Here is a 19,889-nt window from a genome sequence, read left to right as displayed (position 1 = left end):
GATTACTATAATGTGAAGCAATTCTGCACACAAACGTGTCTTTTGTGTTCTTTAAATTAGTAACTTCTCGTAGCTATCTATATCGATTTATAGATAAATAGGCTGGTTTTGCTTCTTATTAATATTTTGGATTCCTTTTATAGAATACAACAAAAAAATAAATAACTGAGAATTAAATAGAAAAATATTATTCACAGTTTTTAAAGTTGGTAATAATCTATTTGAAGTATTTTTTTGATCACTTGCTTTCGAGTTTAGATGTTGGATATACCTATAGATTGTTTGTTGACCCAATTAAAACTTAATATTTTAATATTTTATTTAATGACATAACCAAGCATAAATTAATTATTTACTAACAATTTTTTAGAACTTGCAAAATAGTTGAAAAGACCAGAGAAAAATATGTTTACTTAAATTAAATAAACAAAAACATTACCTACATGACGCATACTTAAATCGACGGCACTGTATATTATTATCTTTTTTCAAAATATTTAGATACCTATTACCTACTTGTAGTCCTTGAACTGGTCATAATGCTGTTGGCTATATTTATAATCATTATTGTCAACAGATGAAAGTTTCATGTACTTAATCGATATAAACGACCCGACAAAAAATATTCTTTGATCCGCAAAACATCGGTCATAATATGCACTTATACCTCTCTATATACGAGATGTTAGGGAATTCCCCATTCATGTGTTTTTTTGCGACAATAGGTTGTTGTAAACAGAAATAGATTTTTTTATCATTGCCTCGTGACATGCAATTTATGAAACCTTTGCTGCTCTTGACATCCGACGAAATACAGAGCTGCTTTATTATGACATTCAATGCGTGCTTCATTGTTGGAGCAAAGCTGAAGAAATGTCTCAACCAATCCTTCGGGCTCTTCCGGCAAAGTTAAAATTTTACAGTGTTGAAGTGATTCATCATAACCCAACCGATAATATGACGTATATCTACAAATAATCAGAGAACTGACTTCTAAATTTGCTAATACATACATTGTTGTACAATTGTATTTATATAATATTATTTACTGAGCTTTCGTTACTGGCAAGATTTTAAAAAAAATCCCGCTTCTAGTAATTTACCCCCTGATCCCGGTTCTATATTTTATACCAGGCATGTCCAACGCGTACTTGGTTGATCGCACCAATGAGTATATAAAATGTGCGTACAATCATTTACTTGTGATATAGTAGGTATGACTATATAAAATTTTGAACGGAAAGCATTAATTACTACTATTTATATTAACCAGTTTACGTAATAGTCGTTTTCTATAACTTAATTTGTATTCGTCCAATCAAGGTCTGCAGCAAGAGATAGATAAATATAAGATTTGAATCCCTGCACTTTAAACTGAGGCGTAGTCCTTTTACCGTCACGCAGTAGGCTCTTTTCACAGTAGAATAATAGTTCAATGAGTGGCCGAAAGAAGACCAAATCGAGTGTCATTAGCCAAATATAATAGGTTGTTCAAGTTGAATATTGACATGCCAAGAATAGGTAAATGTTGTAGATCATTGCCAGTATTGATACCAGTAGCGAGGGCTGAAGTTGGGCTCTTAAGCTTCGACATAAATAGTGCACACTAAACTTTATCAGTCATACTTGTCTTATTTGTTTTCATTGAACTAAGAATGCAATTTTCAGATGGTGTTGGTTAGTTTTTAAAAATCAATTAAACCCTGACTAAACCAAACACATAAGTTTTATGGATAGTAAGTAGATCACAGCCTAATTATTGAAGTTGGACATGCCTGCTCTATACAACACTGTTTGACGGAGCACCCTGTTCAGACTGGGGCTCGGTTAGGTTAATAAACAATATGACGCTACTAATAAGTATTGTTGCAATGTATGTTCTTAATGTATTTTCAAAATTTGATGTTTAATTCGAACATATTTGTATAAATTTATTGCCTATGTATTATATTTTGTAATATGATTGTTTTTGTGTATTTATTATTAGTAATACTTAAAGTAAAATAAATTACGCACGCCCAATTTGAAAATGGTTATTATTTACAGTTACATAGTGATTGAATACTAATACATTTACTTGCCTATAATGAATTTATTTATTGAAAGTTAGTTTCGAACGAATGATCGAAAATTCTAAAACTCATGACATTTAATTCATAAATAATAAAACTTTACCCATCAAAATGTGTTTCACTTATTAATCACCTTCAATTATTAGCATCAGCGCTCGAATTGGAAAAGTTTACGAACCGGAGCGCTCGACAATTTTCCGAAGATACATAGTTATCAAATGTTATATGTACATATTTTATAAAAATAAGTGTTTTATATTTTTTGTTGTAAGTATGTCTTATTTATCTCAGACTGTCAAATTATGTTTTTCCACGAGACGGAACGATAATTTTATCGATTTCATGAACTGGAACTGCGCTCCGGTCCATTTCGAGCTCTGATTAGCATAATATATTATAGACTTTATGGGAATACATTTACTTTGACTATAAATTAGGACTTTTGGTAACAAAATGCAATAAAATCCCTTAGGACTACTTGAAACTTTTTTACCTTCGTTGGGACGTGCGCCGCGTAGGTCAAAATGGATATTTTATGCTATTTTCAAAGCATGATCCTGGACATTCCTTAAGCGTTGTAGATAATCTATTTATATCATTTTGAAGCCTTATTATCCGTTATATTTATTTTGATGACTGCATAAAATATTTTTATTACATAAAATAGTATTCTTTTAAACCTCTCGATCTAATGTTTTAGAATATAGTCATATTTCAGTGCATCCATGTGCAGTGGTGTTAAGATTTTTTATATTTATTAATTTTTAAAAGCATTTATAAAACCATTAGTAAAATTTATGTTGAAATTATTATAGTGAAATATTTACGATAAAAATTATATTGATAATCTCTGTGATCCCAAATTTGTCAAGAATTAGGCATTTTATTATTCAAAAAATGGGCAAGATTTACACATTTGAAGATAATTATAAATATACTGATTATAAGCTACGTCTTTAACCATTCAAATGATGATAAAAATGTTTGCTTTATAATAGTTATTGACCTAAGAATAAGGTAGTATTTTTTTTGAAATACGCCATTTCTATTGGCATTCCCCAGTGGTTAAACTACACCATACGGCCGTAGCCATAAATTGATAAACTATAATTGAAGTAGGGAGTAAAATGATGTTAACGCGCGTGTTTAAACATCTAACGTTTTAAAAAAAAAAAAAAAATTGGTTAGGTACATGTTCAAACACGCGCGTAAAATCATAACCACTAACTTTATATTAAACACAAAAACAATACAATTCAGCAATATGTGCTCTCGGTTTTTGAATAAATGGAGCCATTCAAATCAATAATTAGGTACCGGCGACGTTTACAAAAAATATTTAATTTAGCCGCAGAAAATCTATCTTACTCTAACGCTTATTGCGGAGGTATAAGCATGCTGGATGCTTTCTCACTCGCACATATGGTTCGTTTTTGTTCAGGCGTTGGTTATGACGTTATGTTATGAGTGTTATGACAGTCAGTTCAGAATGTTTACCTGAATCTATCGGCTAGTACCAAAATGTCAAACTGATATTATCATTAGTGTATACTTACTAATGTTTATGGATTCCAAACAAGCGTAATATAGGTACCCGTTTTTAGACAATGACCTGTCTTAATAATATATCAATTTGTGAGAATTTGGTGGATGGGTACTAATTGTATATTAATGTTTCAGTGTAAAAAGGTCAAGTAGAATCACTTAATTTTGTGACCTATCAAAAGCAATGTCTAAATATTATAATTATTGTATTTCGAGCGATTTAAAATACTCCCATAAAACGATAAAAGTGACATCTGCGGATTCACACGCATTTTCAATAATTTTATTATTTATAGTTTGACCTAAATTCTACCGTGGAATTACACAAAGTGATTAGGTATTTGTTCATCTGAGTTTTAGACAGCCTCGCTTTATATACATAATATTATGCTTTATATATTATTTTTCAATGCTAATTTAATAATTTATAATTTACTGCTGTTTGTCATTGTACCTACTTACAATTTATACATAATTTTTCTAAACCTACTATCATGGCCCCCACTTGGGGGGGACTGACAGGGCTCTAGCCTGGGGGCCCGGGCTCAGGAAGGGCCCGGCGTGGCGAGTCGACCAGATAAGTGAGATAAATACACATAAAAAAATTTGCTTTAATAGCAAAAAAAGTCGCCTGCGGCACTATTCTCTTTCGATAATGTTATTATTTAAAGTTATATGTTTGTACGACACAATTTTAATGGTGTATCGATGCTCAACAACTCCATAATTCAAATGGATGTATTAAAATATACAAAAAAACACTGAATATAGGTCCACATTAATTATATCGCGTACACCATTAGAAAAACACTACTCTAGAGCGTCACACTGCCTTTATTCTTAGCGATAGGTAGGGGGCCCGCTTCAGGATGTGAGGCCCATGCCTACTATTATCCCGCTTTTACCACTCGAGAAAATGGCATTCTTTTTTCAGATTTAAAATAGATTTTTACTAAATCAACTGTTTTACACGAGATAAGGGATTACAATACCGGTATTTCATAACCGGTATTCAATTATTTATCGATACCGAAATACCGCTTTCAAAAATCCGATATACCGGTATTTTAGGTATTAAGAAAGAATACACGTTTATGTTTTGGAAAATGAATTAATGTTATTTTTTCATTATTTACTACTATATTTTATAAATATATAGTGTATAAATAATTGTATGCTGCCAAAACGCAAATATATTGACTGAAATCAACAAAAATTACATAATATTAAAACAGAATCCCTCAAATATACTTATAGAATTGTCGCGATGAATTAACATATCTAGACATTCGTGGCAAATGTGTCCAAGTATTCTATAACTATTGATCCAACATTGATAGTACATCCAACAAACGTTGTATTTCAGAAAGATTTTCTTACACCAGAACTAGTAGGTATTTTGCAAAAATTAACAGTTCTAAAATATTATCATCTATACATATTTATAAAGGTCAACATAATAATAATGTAAGTAGATTGCAATAAACTAGTATTTCAAATAGATTTTAATGGTTATATGTATTGGTAGGTAGTTCTCTATAATAAGTTTTGACGAATACCGGTATTAATACCGGTATTCAATAAGAAATACCGGTATTTATATATTCATTCGCTATTGCAATCCCTACACGTGATAGAGGAATAGTGACAAAGCGCCCGTATTTGAAGCCGCGGTTCGGTAAAGGAGGGTTACGGTTTATGACATCTCTCATATTATCGCTCCGTCTTGTGGAAAAATTAAGTTGACTACCTGAGCAATGTAGGACATAATTATAACAAAGAATCTAAAACACATATTTTTATAAAATATAGGTACATACAATTAGAAAATAAGTTATTTTTTTCGAAAAATTATCGAGCGCTCCGTTTCGTAAAATATTCCATTTCAAGCACTGGTTTCAAATCAGATTCAGATCAAGGATTCAATCGATCGGACGAATTGCTTCAAACATTTCCATATTATGCACTGCTTATGAGCGAAAATTTTCATCTACTCTAATAAGTTTTCGGATTTTTGATTATACCTACTATACATATCGGGGCAATATGATTAAAACTTATTTTCTGAAGTTTTTACCTTCAGGTACCTACATTTTATTTATTAGTGTGATGGATAAAATGTAAGTACCTATATGCCGATCATAAAATCAATCTATTGATTCAAGGTGACCTACTAACATGAGTATTGCACTTAAAGCGATAATTGCGTTTTTGTATGTCATCTATTAGTGTTTAAACTGTTTAAAGCAACTACTTATATAAAAACAATATCATTATAGATCGACTAACTGATTGGTTAAAGGTTAAATTCTTAGACTTAACTTAGAGCATGTCCAGCGGATATTAGAGAATGATACCGATTCTGAAAATGATTTTTCTGTAGAGCCTAGAATGCTAGTGTGAAATTCAGCATATTTAAATAACATGCTAATTATATCGAATGGCCAATTAATGAGGGCACAATATGTGTAAATAAAAAGGATTTCAAGTTATACACATTTATATTTTTTATAAAAATCGATGTTTTTTAAAATATATATTATAAAAATATTAAAACTATAAATTAGTCATAAATCCAAACCGTAAAAAAATTGAAAACTTAATAAACTAAATTTTAATAATAAATATAACCATAAAAATAATGTAATAACTATTTTTCTATAATCTAAGGTAATAACGTAACTAATTAATACAGTTGAAAATGTTGAAATTGTAAATTACTTATCAAAAAAAAATCTCAAATTGCAAGCTTCGTATTTTTCCGCTAGGTTCTCCGGCATGGGAGTCGTAGCATAGTGGTAATGCTCAAGACGCGTAACCCAAGAGACGCTGGTTCGATCCAGCCGGGCGTCTTAGTTTTTTCGAAAAAGACTTTTTCTATTGGCTATATTTTCTCATGGGTGTTTTCAGAATTATGTATGGTCAATAATTAGAATATTACTTTCTTAAATATTGTGAATCGTTGAATAAAAGAAATAGTTTAAAATAATTTAATACATTCGATTTGTTATATGTAATTGAAATGGTATTTTGTAGATGTCGCTAGAATGCCGCGTTGTTTTTTTTTTTTTTTTTATTTTTTTTTTAAATAAGAAATCAATTTTATATACATTATTTGTGCAAATTATCTATATTTAAACATGTAAAATAAACATAATAATATATAATTATCCTTGGATAGCGATTATTCGCTACTGGCAGACGGTTGGAGAACATCGAAAGATTCACATAGTAACGGATCGGTTGGAGGAAAAAGGTAACAGAGGTCACAGCTACTACAGGATTGAGATATTATATAAAAATTGTATTCGTAATATTAGGTTGTATGAAGTATAAGTGTGTACTTTTAGTTAGTTTTAGTAAAGTACCTACATACCCAAAAATTTGCTTGCTGAAATAGGTGGTTAATAAATTATTTATAACACTGGTTAAAACAAGTATTTTTTTATTTAAAAATAATAAGTTTGTATACATATCTACAAGTTTACAGAATTATATAGTATTGTTTTCCTTAATAACAAATAGGTACTTATGTATAAGTATAATATTAGTATACTGTCTAGATTAATCGTAAATTTAAAATTTTACAAACTATTCATAATATTTTATCAAAATACATATAATATTTTACTTCGTAAAGTACAAAAAATCAATGGGTACCTTATAATTATTTTATAAGTTTTCACATATTTTCAATATCCGATCAATTCCAATAGATTCATACAGGTTTTAAACCAATTAATAAAATTTCTAGCTATACAAATATGCATTTTCAATAGATCTGTAGAATTTATAATCGCATTTTAAAATGAGTCTACTCTTTTGGATATATAATATATCAACTCACGTCATAAGTCGGGTATAAACTTTATCTTTTCATGTTTAGAATGTAACAATTATTTTTTTGTTCTCTGAATTAAAATAACGGATTTTTAAAGCACATAATGATAAGTTCCATTGAATTCATTTAATAATAATATAATATACTGAAGAAAATAATGTACTAATACAATTATACATGTACCTTCCGTAAACTTATATAAGTAGATTCACAAAAACATTGATTGACTGACAACATAGCAATGCTTAGGACAGCTGATGTAAGACTCCATAATTAAGTGGGTAAGTATGCATTATTTTATATTATAATCTGTCATTTATTTTTTTTAATCATTTTTTGCAAGTGATACCTACATACTACTATTATTGCAAACTTTCTAGAACAATAATAAATGCTTTCACTCTTCTGTTATATTTTAAAATGATAATTTGATTTGCTCAATACTCAATATAAAATTAACATATTAAGGGCGGACGTGCTCAGCGTGGGTCAAAATGGAGCTTTTTTTCTATTTTCAAAGTATGATCCTGGACATTCCTTAAACGTTGTAGATAATCTATTTATATAATTTTGAAGCCTTATTATCCGTTATATTTATTTTAAACATTTGATGATTGCATAAAGTATTTTTATTACATAAAATAGTATTCTTTTAAACCTCTCGCTTTAATGTTTTAGAATATAGTCATATTTCAGTACATAAATGTGCAGTGGTGTTAAGATTTTTTACATTTATTAATTTTTAAACGCATTTATAAAACCATCAGTATAATTTATATCGACATTATTATAGTGAAATATGTACGATAAAAAATTATATTGATAATCTCTGTGATCCCAAATTTGACAAGAATTAGGCATTTTATTATTCAAAAAATGGGCAAGCTTAACACGTTTGAAGATAATTCTAAAGATACTCATTATAAGCTATGTCTTTGACCATTCAAGTGTGATAGACATCCTACGAATAATGATTGCTTTATAATAATTATTGACCTAAGAATAAGGTAGTGTTTTTTTGAAATACGCCATTTCTTTTGGCATTCCTCAGTGGTTAAGCTACAACATACGGCCGTAGCCATAAATTAATAAACTATAATTGAAGTAGGGAGTAATATGATGTTATCGCGAGTGTTTGAACATGTACCTAACCGAATTTTTTTTTTTTTTTTTTAACGGTAGGTACATGTTCTACAAAAGTTCCATTTTGACCTACGCTGAGCATGTCCCCCCTTAAGTAAATGTAAATAATTATTGATAATTCTGCCAAATATATTATTTTGACATAACTGCAATTAGTTCATAGCTGTCGCTCGCGAACTTTGCTTGTTTACGCTATGCTGTAAGCCTACAAACCAGGGTCTTAGCTAGAAACAGATTTTACGGGTCTAGGACGATTTGGCACCGGACAACTGGACGCGAATTCGAAAATAGATAGACGTTAGGTACTTATAGGGACTTTAAAAATAAATATTCAATATTATTATTTATATTTCAATGATTATATTATGATTTAATAGTTGGTGAGAATGTAAATATGCAGACGTAAACAATGATTTCATCGTGCATATGTTTAAGTTCCAACGAAAAAAGAGTTTTATATTTTATATAAAGCCTTAGGCATGGTAATTCTCAATCCGCGATAAAGAATACATTATGTTAAGAGTAAAATGAATTCAAACTACTAAGTAGTAGATAGAAACTGATTAAAATACCTCGTCTACACGTGTCTACGACAGTGCGGCGTCCAATTGTCCGGAGGCCAGTCTTCCCATTCCCGATTTTACGTAGGGCATAATAATACCACCAATGTTTTGAGTCTATCGGGAATACCAGAACGGTAACATTATTATTAATTGGTTGTATATCATTAGTATACCAATGCTGGTACAATAGAAGATTTATTTATAAAAACTTGTTACCTAAGACCTAAAAAAATGTGGTGTCTCACCCAAGAAGCCTTCGCCTAAGTTTTGATAGAGCTCTGCCATTTTGGAAAAAATGAGAAATTTCTTAGTATTGCCCAAATTGCATGCAATAATATAGCACATTGAATATACTATTTTATCATAACGTTTGTGTAGATTTAGATTTGCAGATATATAGGTCTAATATATTTTAATATAACTATACTATATTGTTGTGGACGCTAACTATTAATTACATATATTAGTAATAATATTTAAAAAAAAAAACATGAATATAAAATCTGTGAGTTCGGGTAAAACTACGCAAGTCGATTATTAAAAATTCAGAGAGTCAGTAGGTACTTAAAAAAACTTTAGATGCCATTGTGCATAAATAAAAACAAATTTAATTCATCCATACTTATATACGACGATATTCTTCACACATTTTTTATTTATCTAGTAACTTCAATGAGTAGTCAATTTATACTCAATCAATTTTTTTCCAACTGATCATTTACTAATACGTATTTTTACCTATAAGAAGAGAGAAAGATGTTATGAAATGACTTGTATTGCTTTCTTTTAACAAAAATCGACTAATGTAGTTTCACACATACGTACACCAAAAAAATATTATACATGTAGATATATTATGTATATATACTTATATTTATTATGTTTACAATATGTATCATACAACCATAGTCTAAATTACCTCGAAGTATTATTACATATTTATTATTCTGGACTATTTTTTTGACTCTATTGGTAGTTAGATACTTATAATGTCTACTAACTAATGCGAATGAACATTCAACAGCATGATCCATTATTATTGTATCGTCTTCATCTAGCTAGATCGTTTATTTTCAATTCCTATTTGGGGACAGAGTCGAAAGACATTCTGCCGTCTGCACGACTGAAGGTGTCAAATTTTGTTTGAAACATAAATTTATGGAATCCTCTTCTTTCACGCCCTGTCTTGATATTAATTATCATTAGGAAATTATGTATATACGATATTTTTATTTTAAAAAGGTGCAAACTGTTGATATATTTAGTAAACACTTAGATTTAGTAAATCTTTAATAAGTAGGTACCTACGTACTGTTGATGTTTTATATGACAAAATGATATTCACATTTTTTTGATGGTATTAAAAAATAAAACAACGCTTAACACTTACAAGTTGGAATTATAACACTAAATAATAAGGCTTAAGATAGATTATTGGTGCAGGGCTGCTGGACATAGTTGATGCAGAAGCCTCGGTTGCCGGAGTCATTGGGTGCTTCTACTCCATCCGTGTGATAAGAAAGACGGAAAGGTTTCACAGTGCCTGAAATGATAATAATAAACAACCATAATCGTGAATCCATTTATCTCCAAATAATTGATAGGTATTATAATTGCATTTTAATATTGCAGATAAACACAGGTACAGTGATTTATGAAGTATTTCAATTAAAAAAGCACTATATTAACTACAGTGTGACTTCTATATCAAGTCTTCTACGTCACCACTGTCATTATATATAATATATAATAACCTTCCTCCGCATTTTTAATATGCAAACTTTGTCTATTTAAGAGAGAAAAAGTACTTCATTCTGGTAACATTATAGTTAACATTTGAATCAGATATATAGATATATTAAGGACTAAATTTGAATATACGATTATAAGCTTTCTGCATTTATAAGTCTTCTTCTTTCGAGCATGTCCGATCCTAATAGGATCATATGGGCCTCCACAGGGTGGAGGTTTATATTGACAGATTTTATTTTTACGAGAAATGGATGTCAGCCACTTGCTCAACCTATTAGGTCCATACTCTGTTTCATACACACATTGAAAAACCATATGCGTACTTGCCAGACCCAAGATTCGAACCTGGGACCCTCGACACTATAGACCAGCGCTTAAGCCATGCGGCCACCGTGGGTGTGCATTCATAAGTAAGCAGTCTAAATTCGAGAAATTACAATGCGACTTCTACATCAAGTTTTCTACATTTTTGGAACTTAAAATTTCCCCCCGCATTTACTTTCCCCATTAATACATTCCTGGCACCCATAATTCAGTGTGTGTTTGATATCGTGTTGAGTTTTATTATCAAATGCCTAAACCTTTGCGCAATTAGATGAAGAGCATTATTTCGAATATACAAGTATTGTGAGGAGAAGAAACACGAAGGAAACTTTTTAATTGCTCTCAATATTACCAAAGATATAGTATCTGCTATGACATCATAGTTGAAACTTTGCTGGTATCGAAGCCACAAAATAACTGTCAATTGTAAACATTATCTGACGAAATTAACAATTATTGAATCTTGAAATTGAACCACCTTTTTATATAAATATTTTTTCAACATTCGCATTTAGATTTTATCTTTAAAAACGAGGGCGCTAAAAATGACTAACATATTCAGGATTTCTACCAAGATATAGCCAATACGCAAAAGCGATATCAAAAATGTAGTTGGGAACTACTGGACATAAAATCGGAATCTGGAGATGCTCATAAACGTACGTCAGTAACCAAAAGGGTTACTGATGTACTCTGTTAATTTGTGTCATTGTAGTACTTTATCATTTATCATGTTATTTACCCATTATTTGTAAAAAATGTACCTACTTCAATAAAAAAAATACCAAACATTAGAAATAAAAATGTGAGAAATTTTATTATCAAAATCTACATTTTTCATTTATTTACTGAAAACTCAAGGGACACTTTTTCATTTGTTGACCGATGTAATTAGCGTTGGTTACTTTATTGACTTAGGTACTTTTAAAGCATTTTAAATTATTCTGGTGGTCCCATTATTATACGTAATAATATATGAAGAATGACTAAACGTATATATAGTAATTTTCAATATAATTTCAGAATATTATTTAAAATCGATTCAATTTGAAGTGGCATTGGTTAGCAATGTTCAACGGCTCTTAATTGCTGTGTTGCAACACAGCGATTTCGCAGGCAATAAAATTGTGAGGTGTGTCCGGTTATATCTGATCACACTCGGAAAAAATCACTAAAACTACATTGGTACTAATTCTGTCAATGAGTAATTTGATACATTGTATGTGAATGTGGAGGAGAATGATTTTATGGACATTAGGTGACAATAATAAATTATGAATTAGGTAATACAATAATTACGATGCTGGATCAAATGAAAAGGTTTCACTATTTGTAGACTTTGGAGATCATAACTTAAGAGCATAGGTACATCAGTGAAACGGCAAATAATTTTCAACAACAGGTGGAACGAAATTTCGCACTCATTGCTAATCGGAGAGAGGTAGTTGAGAGGTGAGTATGTCAATTTGTTTTGTGATGGCGTCGGAGGAATATATTCTTAAATCGTGTAAAGATGACTAAAAAACGTCACGCATGTACTCGAAAAAGAAAACATATTATTATTATTATTACTAATATAACAATAAACATAACATTAAATGGACGCATGTTGAATTTTTATGACAAATTATGTTTTGTTCCGCACGCGTCGTATGCACAATCTGCGCGTCGCGTAGTCACGATATTTTTAGACCATGCCTCAGCTGAAGTATAGCCTTAAACATCTAGTTAGACTGCGTATGTAAGAATTTTTTTAGATAAAATATCTTCTGATTTTTTGCTTAAATCAAAATATCAATAAACTTTAGTGCGATTCCTGGAATTAAAATTAAACAGGCCTGATCTTATGGCTATTGGACTGTTTGGGCACAATAAAGAAGATCTTATGCCGGGTGCACACTGGCAACAAGTTGCTGGCAACCTCGTTAGATTTTACAATAACTAGGTATAAGAACTACCTTCTACCTACCTACTAACTATAGAACATGCAAAATATAGGTATAAAGTAGGTACAAAACAATATTGTTAAGTGTTTTGGTATCTTACAATTATTATTCTATATTATGCTAATCAAAGAATTATTTTTTTAAGGAATAAATAATTATGAAAGATATTTCATAATATAAAAAAGTAAGAAAAGTATAATTCTGATTAAGTAAGTACCGTATCGTGTTGTAATTATCAATTTTTTTTGTAAATTATTGTACCTAATAGAAATAAAAAAAACAATGAAGATATTTTGAAAATACCTATTTTATATTATGGTTTTGGAGGTCACTATAATATTTGAGCATTAATCAGACCTCGCACTTACTAGCACTGGCCCTGCTGAATTTTCATGTTCATAGTTGCATAAATTGCGCCATAAATAGATAACCTACAATTTATTAAAATACCATGTCTGACACATAGTTTGCACTTTGCAGACATTACAATAATATGCGACTTTGATAATATTGTTTTGATTTATACATCTGAAAATACAAAACATTTAAAGTACATAATATACTTGAGACACAATGTTAAATAGACTATTTATAAGTCACTGTGTCAGTAGGGTATGTATACAAATTAATTATTTTGTATTGATCACACTCTACTAACTACTTCAAGTTAATACGAGTTTACAATGTCCTTGGTCTCAATTGGTATTGAATAGGGATTCGTACATATGAAATTCACATTTTTGTGGTTTAAAATACATTATAAGAATCACGTCTATAGTAGAGAAGACATTTTTGGGTTAAGTTAAAATAACGATTCCAAATCGCTATCCCAATAAAATAGCTTGATTCAAAACTACTTTCGGAAAGAATTAAGGGGAATGGTCCTAACACTAATTAATATTAACATAATTCTTTGTAAATCAATGCAACTGTTCATTATGTATAGTAAAAACAATAAATGGTTTTTAAGAATCATTTTATAAATAATAAGAAAAGAACTAAATACAATATGTTATGCTAGATATTCAGTAAATAATTGACTGCAGTCAATTGAGTATATATGTTATACGATTTATTTGTTTATTTAAAAATTTTCTGCATGATTCAAGAATATATAATAATATCTATCCATTAGTTGTACCTAATTCATTCAATATTCTGTTAACGCGAAGTATTTAAAATTCTAAATGATACACTCCGATTCCTATATTTTTTTAAATTATCTGTGATGATATTAGTAAAAAATTTTCTTCCTAATACTTTTTTGAATAAGCTTGAGAATAGGTCTTTCCTCCCTGGGTACGCATACCCAGTAACATTGACTTAAGGAACAAAATCAAACATTTCAGGTTAGAATATAAACTAAACTAATTTGATCGGATTTAAATACATGTACCTACCTATTCAAATTTCCAATGTAACATTACCTACAGCCCTACACAGAACACAATATGGCGCGTAGAATCAGCGTGCAAAAACCACGTGACGTAGCAGTGTCAACGTATGCAGAGCGGTGACGTAGAAACTACTTGATAATATACAAGTAGCACTGTAATTCAATTTTACTGTAGTAGGTGACAATCTAATCACTAATGCACTGGACTAAGGGTTCGGCCACATAGGTAGGTGCTTCGCTAGTGCAGAGCTAGGTGGTATGCTTGTCTACTAAAAACACTACTGCCACATTGCACGCTACGTGCTTAGGTACAAATTCATTTGACATTTGGGAGCGCTCAAGTCAACAACGATATATCACTCTCAAAACAAACAGAAAGCTACTTCTCACAGAGAATTTAAGTTTAAAATTTCGAAAGTCTCAAATTCGAACTTGTGTGTGCATAATGTCAATTATTCATCACATGCGTCATTATCCATAACCTCAAAATATACGGTGTTTGACGTTTGTCATTCTGAAGAAACATCCGCCATCTTGCGAAATCCATAGACAATAGCAAAATCACTAGGTGACTACTAAATAACCAACACGTTTGTTCGCTGGGAGACTCACTGGGTGACTAATAATCACGTAGCGAGGCGCGAAGCTTGCAGTGTGGCCATTGCGTTAGTATAGTGTGCGTCCGTTCGCTAGGATATGTCAACTAGCACGTAGCCACCAAGAAAGGCACCTGCCTATGTGGCCTTAGCCTAAGAGAAATGGAAGCATTTTAGACACGCGTTCAACCAGCAGTGGCATGATCCTATGAATAGGTGATGTAAGAATACATGTATAATAGTTTTTTTTATTTATTATAGTATGTTTAGTATACTTAGAGTATTTAAATCATAATTTAATTGGAAAAGATCGTTTAATTGTTAAAACATTATTTATTTTAGATATTTTGAATATCGTAGGACAACCGTAGCACCTGGGCACTGTGGCAATATCACAGCAACATAGTATAGTAAGTGTAGCAATATTGAGCTCTAGTGGTAGTGGTTAGATAATTTGCAATTGTGTGCAACACTTTTGAATGTATTGGTAACAAACACATAAGCAAATCAGACATGTATTGTCTTTCCAATACAGCAATAATATCAACCATGAATGTAACATTTTTATTTTTTAATCTTTGAAAAATTAATCACTAATTCCGATTATTGAGACTATGTACCTATGTAATTTATTATAATAATTTGTGAATCGGTCACTAGAATTTAATATTATTGGTTATTAATAGCATTAACGTTTATTTGATAATGTATTTTTAATTATTTACATTTTTTGTTCAACGATTAATTCACAAGATTTAAGAAATTATTGATCATGCATAATTTTGAAAACACTTCTGAGAAAATATATCGTCACTGTTCTGGCAGAAGACACTAATTGGAAAAAATTACATATTGAGTTAGTTATACCAAAATGTTCCTTATTTCAAACTTTACCGTCTGGAAACCTTCTTAATAAATAAACAGTCTATATTTTAAAGTCATCCTTTTTACGATTAATTAATAAACTCACATGCTAGACCATTTCAAACATTTTAACAACTTCAAAGTCAAATTACTCAAAACTAGTATTCTCCAGTTAGTGTGTTCTGCCAGAACAGATACGATATTATAACCGATAGAAAAATTCTTTTTGCAAAAAGTAAGACACCCCGCAGGTATCGAACCTGCACCTCTCGGGTTTTGCTCCCACACATATAGACCACTTCCTATACTAAAGGTACCATACTTAATTTCGACAAATTTTAACTAATGATTAGAATGTTACATTCTTAAATCTTGTGAATTATTCGTTGAATAAAAAAAGTAATTAATTAAAAACTATTAGCAAGATCAAGGAAGCTAATACATCTTACTTATATCTTGGAGTAATCCGTGACGTCGGTTAGTAATTAAAGTAAAACCTACATTGATTTTAAATCCAAAAGCCGATTACCAATAGTACGAGTAGTTCAATTTAGAAAGCCCTTCAGAGAGTATTATAAGAGCCATTAGTTAAAATTTGTAGTAATTAAGTATGATACCTTTAGCATAGTAGTCTATGTGCGTGGGCGCGAAACCCGAGATATGCAGGATCGATTCCTGCAGGGAATCTTACTTTTTTCAAAAATATTTTTTCTATTGGTTATGTTATAATATATTATTTTCTCAGAAGTGTTTTCAAAATTATGTGTGTTTGACAATGTATTATTTAAAAATATGAATTTAATCCAATTAATAAATAATGCACAAAAAATAACATTTAAACAAATTATATAAAACAAACTACAACTAAATAAAAGTCACACTTTTTTTAGCTAATTCGTCGGTAATTTTCTACAAACACGTATCTCTATTTTTGTCATTTTTGAGTTGTTGGATGTAATGAATTCGGAATTTGAATACGCACATATTCCACTAACACGTATCTCAAAACCTACTTTATAACATAATAGATTTAATATTAATATAAGACTTTTCTAAATATTATAAACTCGTGTCTTGACATACGTGTTTGCAAGTATACAGAATACTGAACTCCGACAGATGATTATACTGAAGCTCTTTATCGTAAGTCAAGATACGTGTTTACTGTAGATTACTACTATTCACAGTAAATTTGTAACGCATTCTCATATCTTCGACAAAATGACTGATCGATCGAAAGTATAGTGCGATAAATTGAAGAAACATAACAGTTTTTTCATGAAAATATATGTAACTATACTAAATGGATATTTCATGGACAAAAATTTATTTATAAATTAAAAACTGAGAGAATAAAGTTGTTATTTGCCTCTCCTGAAATGTTGTGTTTTTTGAGATACGTGTTTGTAGAAAATTAACAACGCTATGTAACCAATAACAGTATGACTTTCGCGTGATATTGTTTAATCTAAAATCAGATTAATACGCGTGCCCGACGATATACCCTGTGACATGTGTATCAGTTATATTTTAATCAACATACCAACACAGATAAATCCTACAATATTACGTATCAAGCATCTTTCGCTCTTTATAACGTTGTACCTACATTATTTAATGTCTTATTTTATATTTAAATTAGTAAACATTTATATGCGTTACATTTTTAAATATAATGCGATTTAAATCTTTCAACTGAGATTGAAGATAACGTTGAAACCTATTTATCTGCATATACAATTGCATGAATGTGCGTCATTAGAAAGATCTATTGTCGAAATAATAAACGCAACAATCGAACTGATTTTCTATGCATATAATTTAGAAAATAATATATAATGCTTAGCTTAAAATAAACTCATTTTATTTGAAAGAAAAAACACTATTGATAAAACTATTGTTCAAATTTGAATCAGATATAGTAAATATTAAAATTTATAAAAGATTGTAAACTTTCACATTCATGAGTAAGTAGGATAAATCAGAGAAACTACAGTGCGACTCTATAATATCAAGTCTTCTACGTCACCACGGTCATTTATGGAACTAAAACTTTTCCCCCACATTTACTTTTGTCGCTACTACAACATTACCTGCACCCATAATTCGGGGTGTGTTCGAAAATGAGCATTATTTTTAATGTAAAAGTATTCTTAGGACGAAAAACGTAAAATAAAGCTTTAAATTCCTCTTAATAGTAGTATAGAATATAGAGTATCTGCTATGACAAGTCAACACGCAAAGAACACGCTACGTAATAGTGTCAGCGCATGCTGCGTTGTGACGTCGACGACTTGATATAGACGTTGGTCTACTCTATATGTTAGTGTCAAAGGGTGAAGGTAGGCTGTTAATTAAGATTCGACATAAATAGTGCACACTAAACTTTGTCAGTCATACTAATTTGTTTTCATTGAACTAATAATACAATTTTCAGATGGTGCTGGTTAGTTTTTAAAAATTCAATTAAACCCTGCCTAAGCCAAACCATAATAGTTTAGGTAATCTTTGGGAGATCCGACAAAATAGTGCACACTTTTTCAGCCATGTTTTCGTTGAATTAGTAATAGCTAAATACTACAGATAGTTTTGATTATTTTTTTTAAATCCATTAAGCCCTGCCTAAATGATCGTTAAAAAATATTCTTATATCTATAAAATATCTAAAATTATGGTTGAATGGCATAATTTTAGATATTTGATCGATAAACGAATATTTTTTGACTATATCAACTATGGGTTGGTTTAATTGAGTTTTTAAAACTAACAAACATTATCTACACGCTGTAGTCTTAGTTTAATGAAAACAAATACGTTTGACTAACAAATTTTAGTATCCACTATTTATGTCGGATCTTAACAGCGTACCTCCACCCTTCGCCATTACTATAAAAGTGGGTAAGTCGATAATTTAGGTATTTAGAGTTAATATCGGTTAATGTGTCTCTTATATAACATATAAATGTTACTAGAAAACTAGAAAAAAATCAAGGTAATCCGATATATAAAACATGTACATGAATCACAAAGAACTTAGCATTATGTCTGCTTTTAGAGGGCATATCAAACTTCAAATTGCAACTACTCCATAACATGGTTTCGAAACTTACCAACATTTTGTACTACCAATTGTAGTATATAGTGTACTATGTGGAGATGGCTGTTGAAATAAGTTAACTTGTGGGAAAGAGACTTATCAGAAAACATGGATGTTGAAACTGAAAGCCTGAAAGCTGTGGTGAACGGTATGTCGTTGATTAGCCTTAGTAGGTAGTAAAATATTAGAATAATATTATTATCATGACTATGGTTGAAATAAAATAATGGTGTCGATATTGTGTATCGATACTAATAATGACAACTCCATAATTCAAGTGAATGTATTAAAAACACAAAAAATTGGTAAAAATACACTTTTAATTTTACATCAATCACCATTTGTGGAGAATGCTAGTCCAGGGCGTCACAACGCCTTTATGCTTAGCGATAGGTAGGGGGCCGCCAAAGATACTAGCCTAGGGGCCTGCTTCAGGATGTGGGGGTCATGGATTCAATAAAGAATAGGTACTACATCAAAAAAAAAATTAGATAGTTACTTAATTATTTATACATCATTAATAAATTAGTCAAGTAACTGTACCATTATATTATTGGATGACGATTTTCTTATGGAAAACATAAATGACACGAGTTGCAAAATAGCCTCGTTGCAATTTTATTATGTTATTCGAGTATTGAACCAAATTCTTTGTATTGCATGTACATTGCAAAATTTAGATGCTTCATTTTTTTTGGGTCAACGTCCTGAGGTTATCCACATATCATATTCATAATAATATCATGTTTT

General features: G+C 30.3%; 1 protein-coding gene across 1 annotated transcript in view; it reads right to left on the bottom strand.

Annotated features, from left to right (window-relative positions):
* Positions 1–10,585: 10,585 nt before the first annotated feature.
* Positions 10,586–19,889, bottom strand: part of LOC147079959 (uncharacterized) — a 55,704-nt gene continuing 46,400 nt past the window's right edge. The window contains exon 8 of the mRNA XM_085946009.1: positions 10,586–10,707. Within this exon, the coding sequence (XP_085802135.1) occupies positions 10,586–10,707 (122 nt within the window). The remainder of the gene's footprint in view (positions 10,708–19,889) is intronic.

The sequence above is a fragment of the Rhyacophila brunnea genome, unplaced genomic scaffold (genome assembly GCF_057557595.1).
Source record: "Rhyacophila brunnea isolate RB1 unplaced genomic scaffold, BYU_Rbru_1.0 scaffold_1, whole genome shotgun sequence".
Taxonomy (NCBI): Eukaryota; Metazoa; Arthropoda; class Insecta; order Trichoptera; family Rhyacophilidae; genus Rhyacophila; species Rhyacophila brunnea.
Note: the sequence above shows the minus strand (reverse complement) of the source record. Positions and strands in the feature narration are given on the sequence as shown.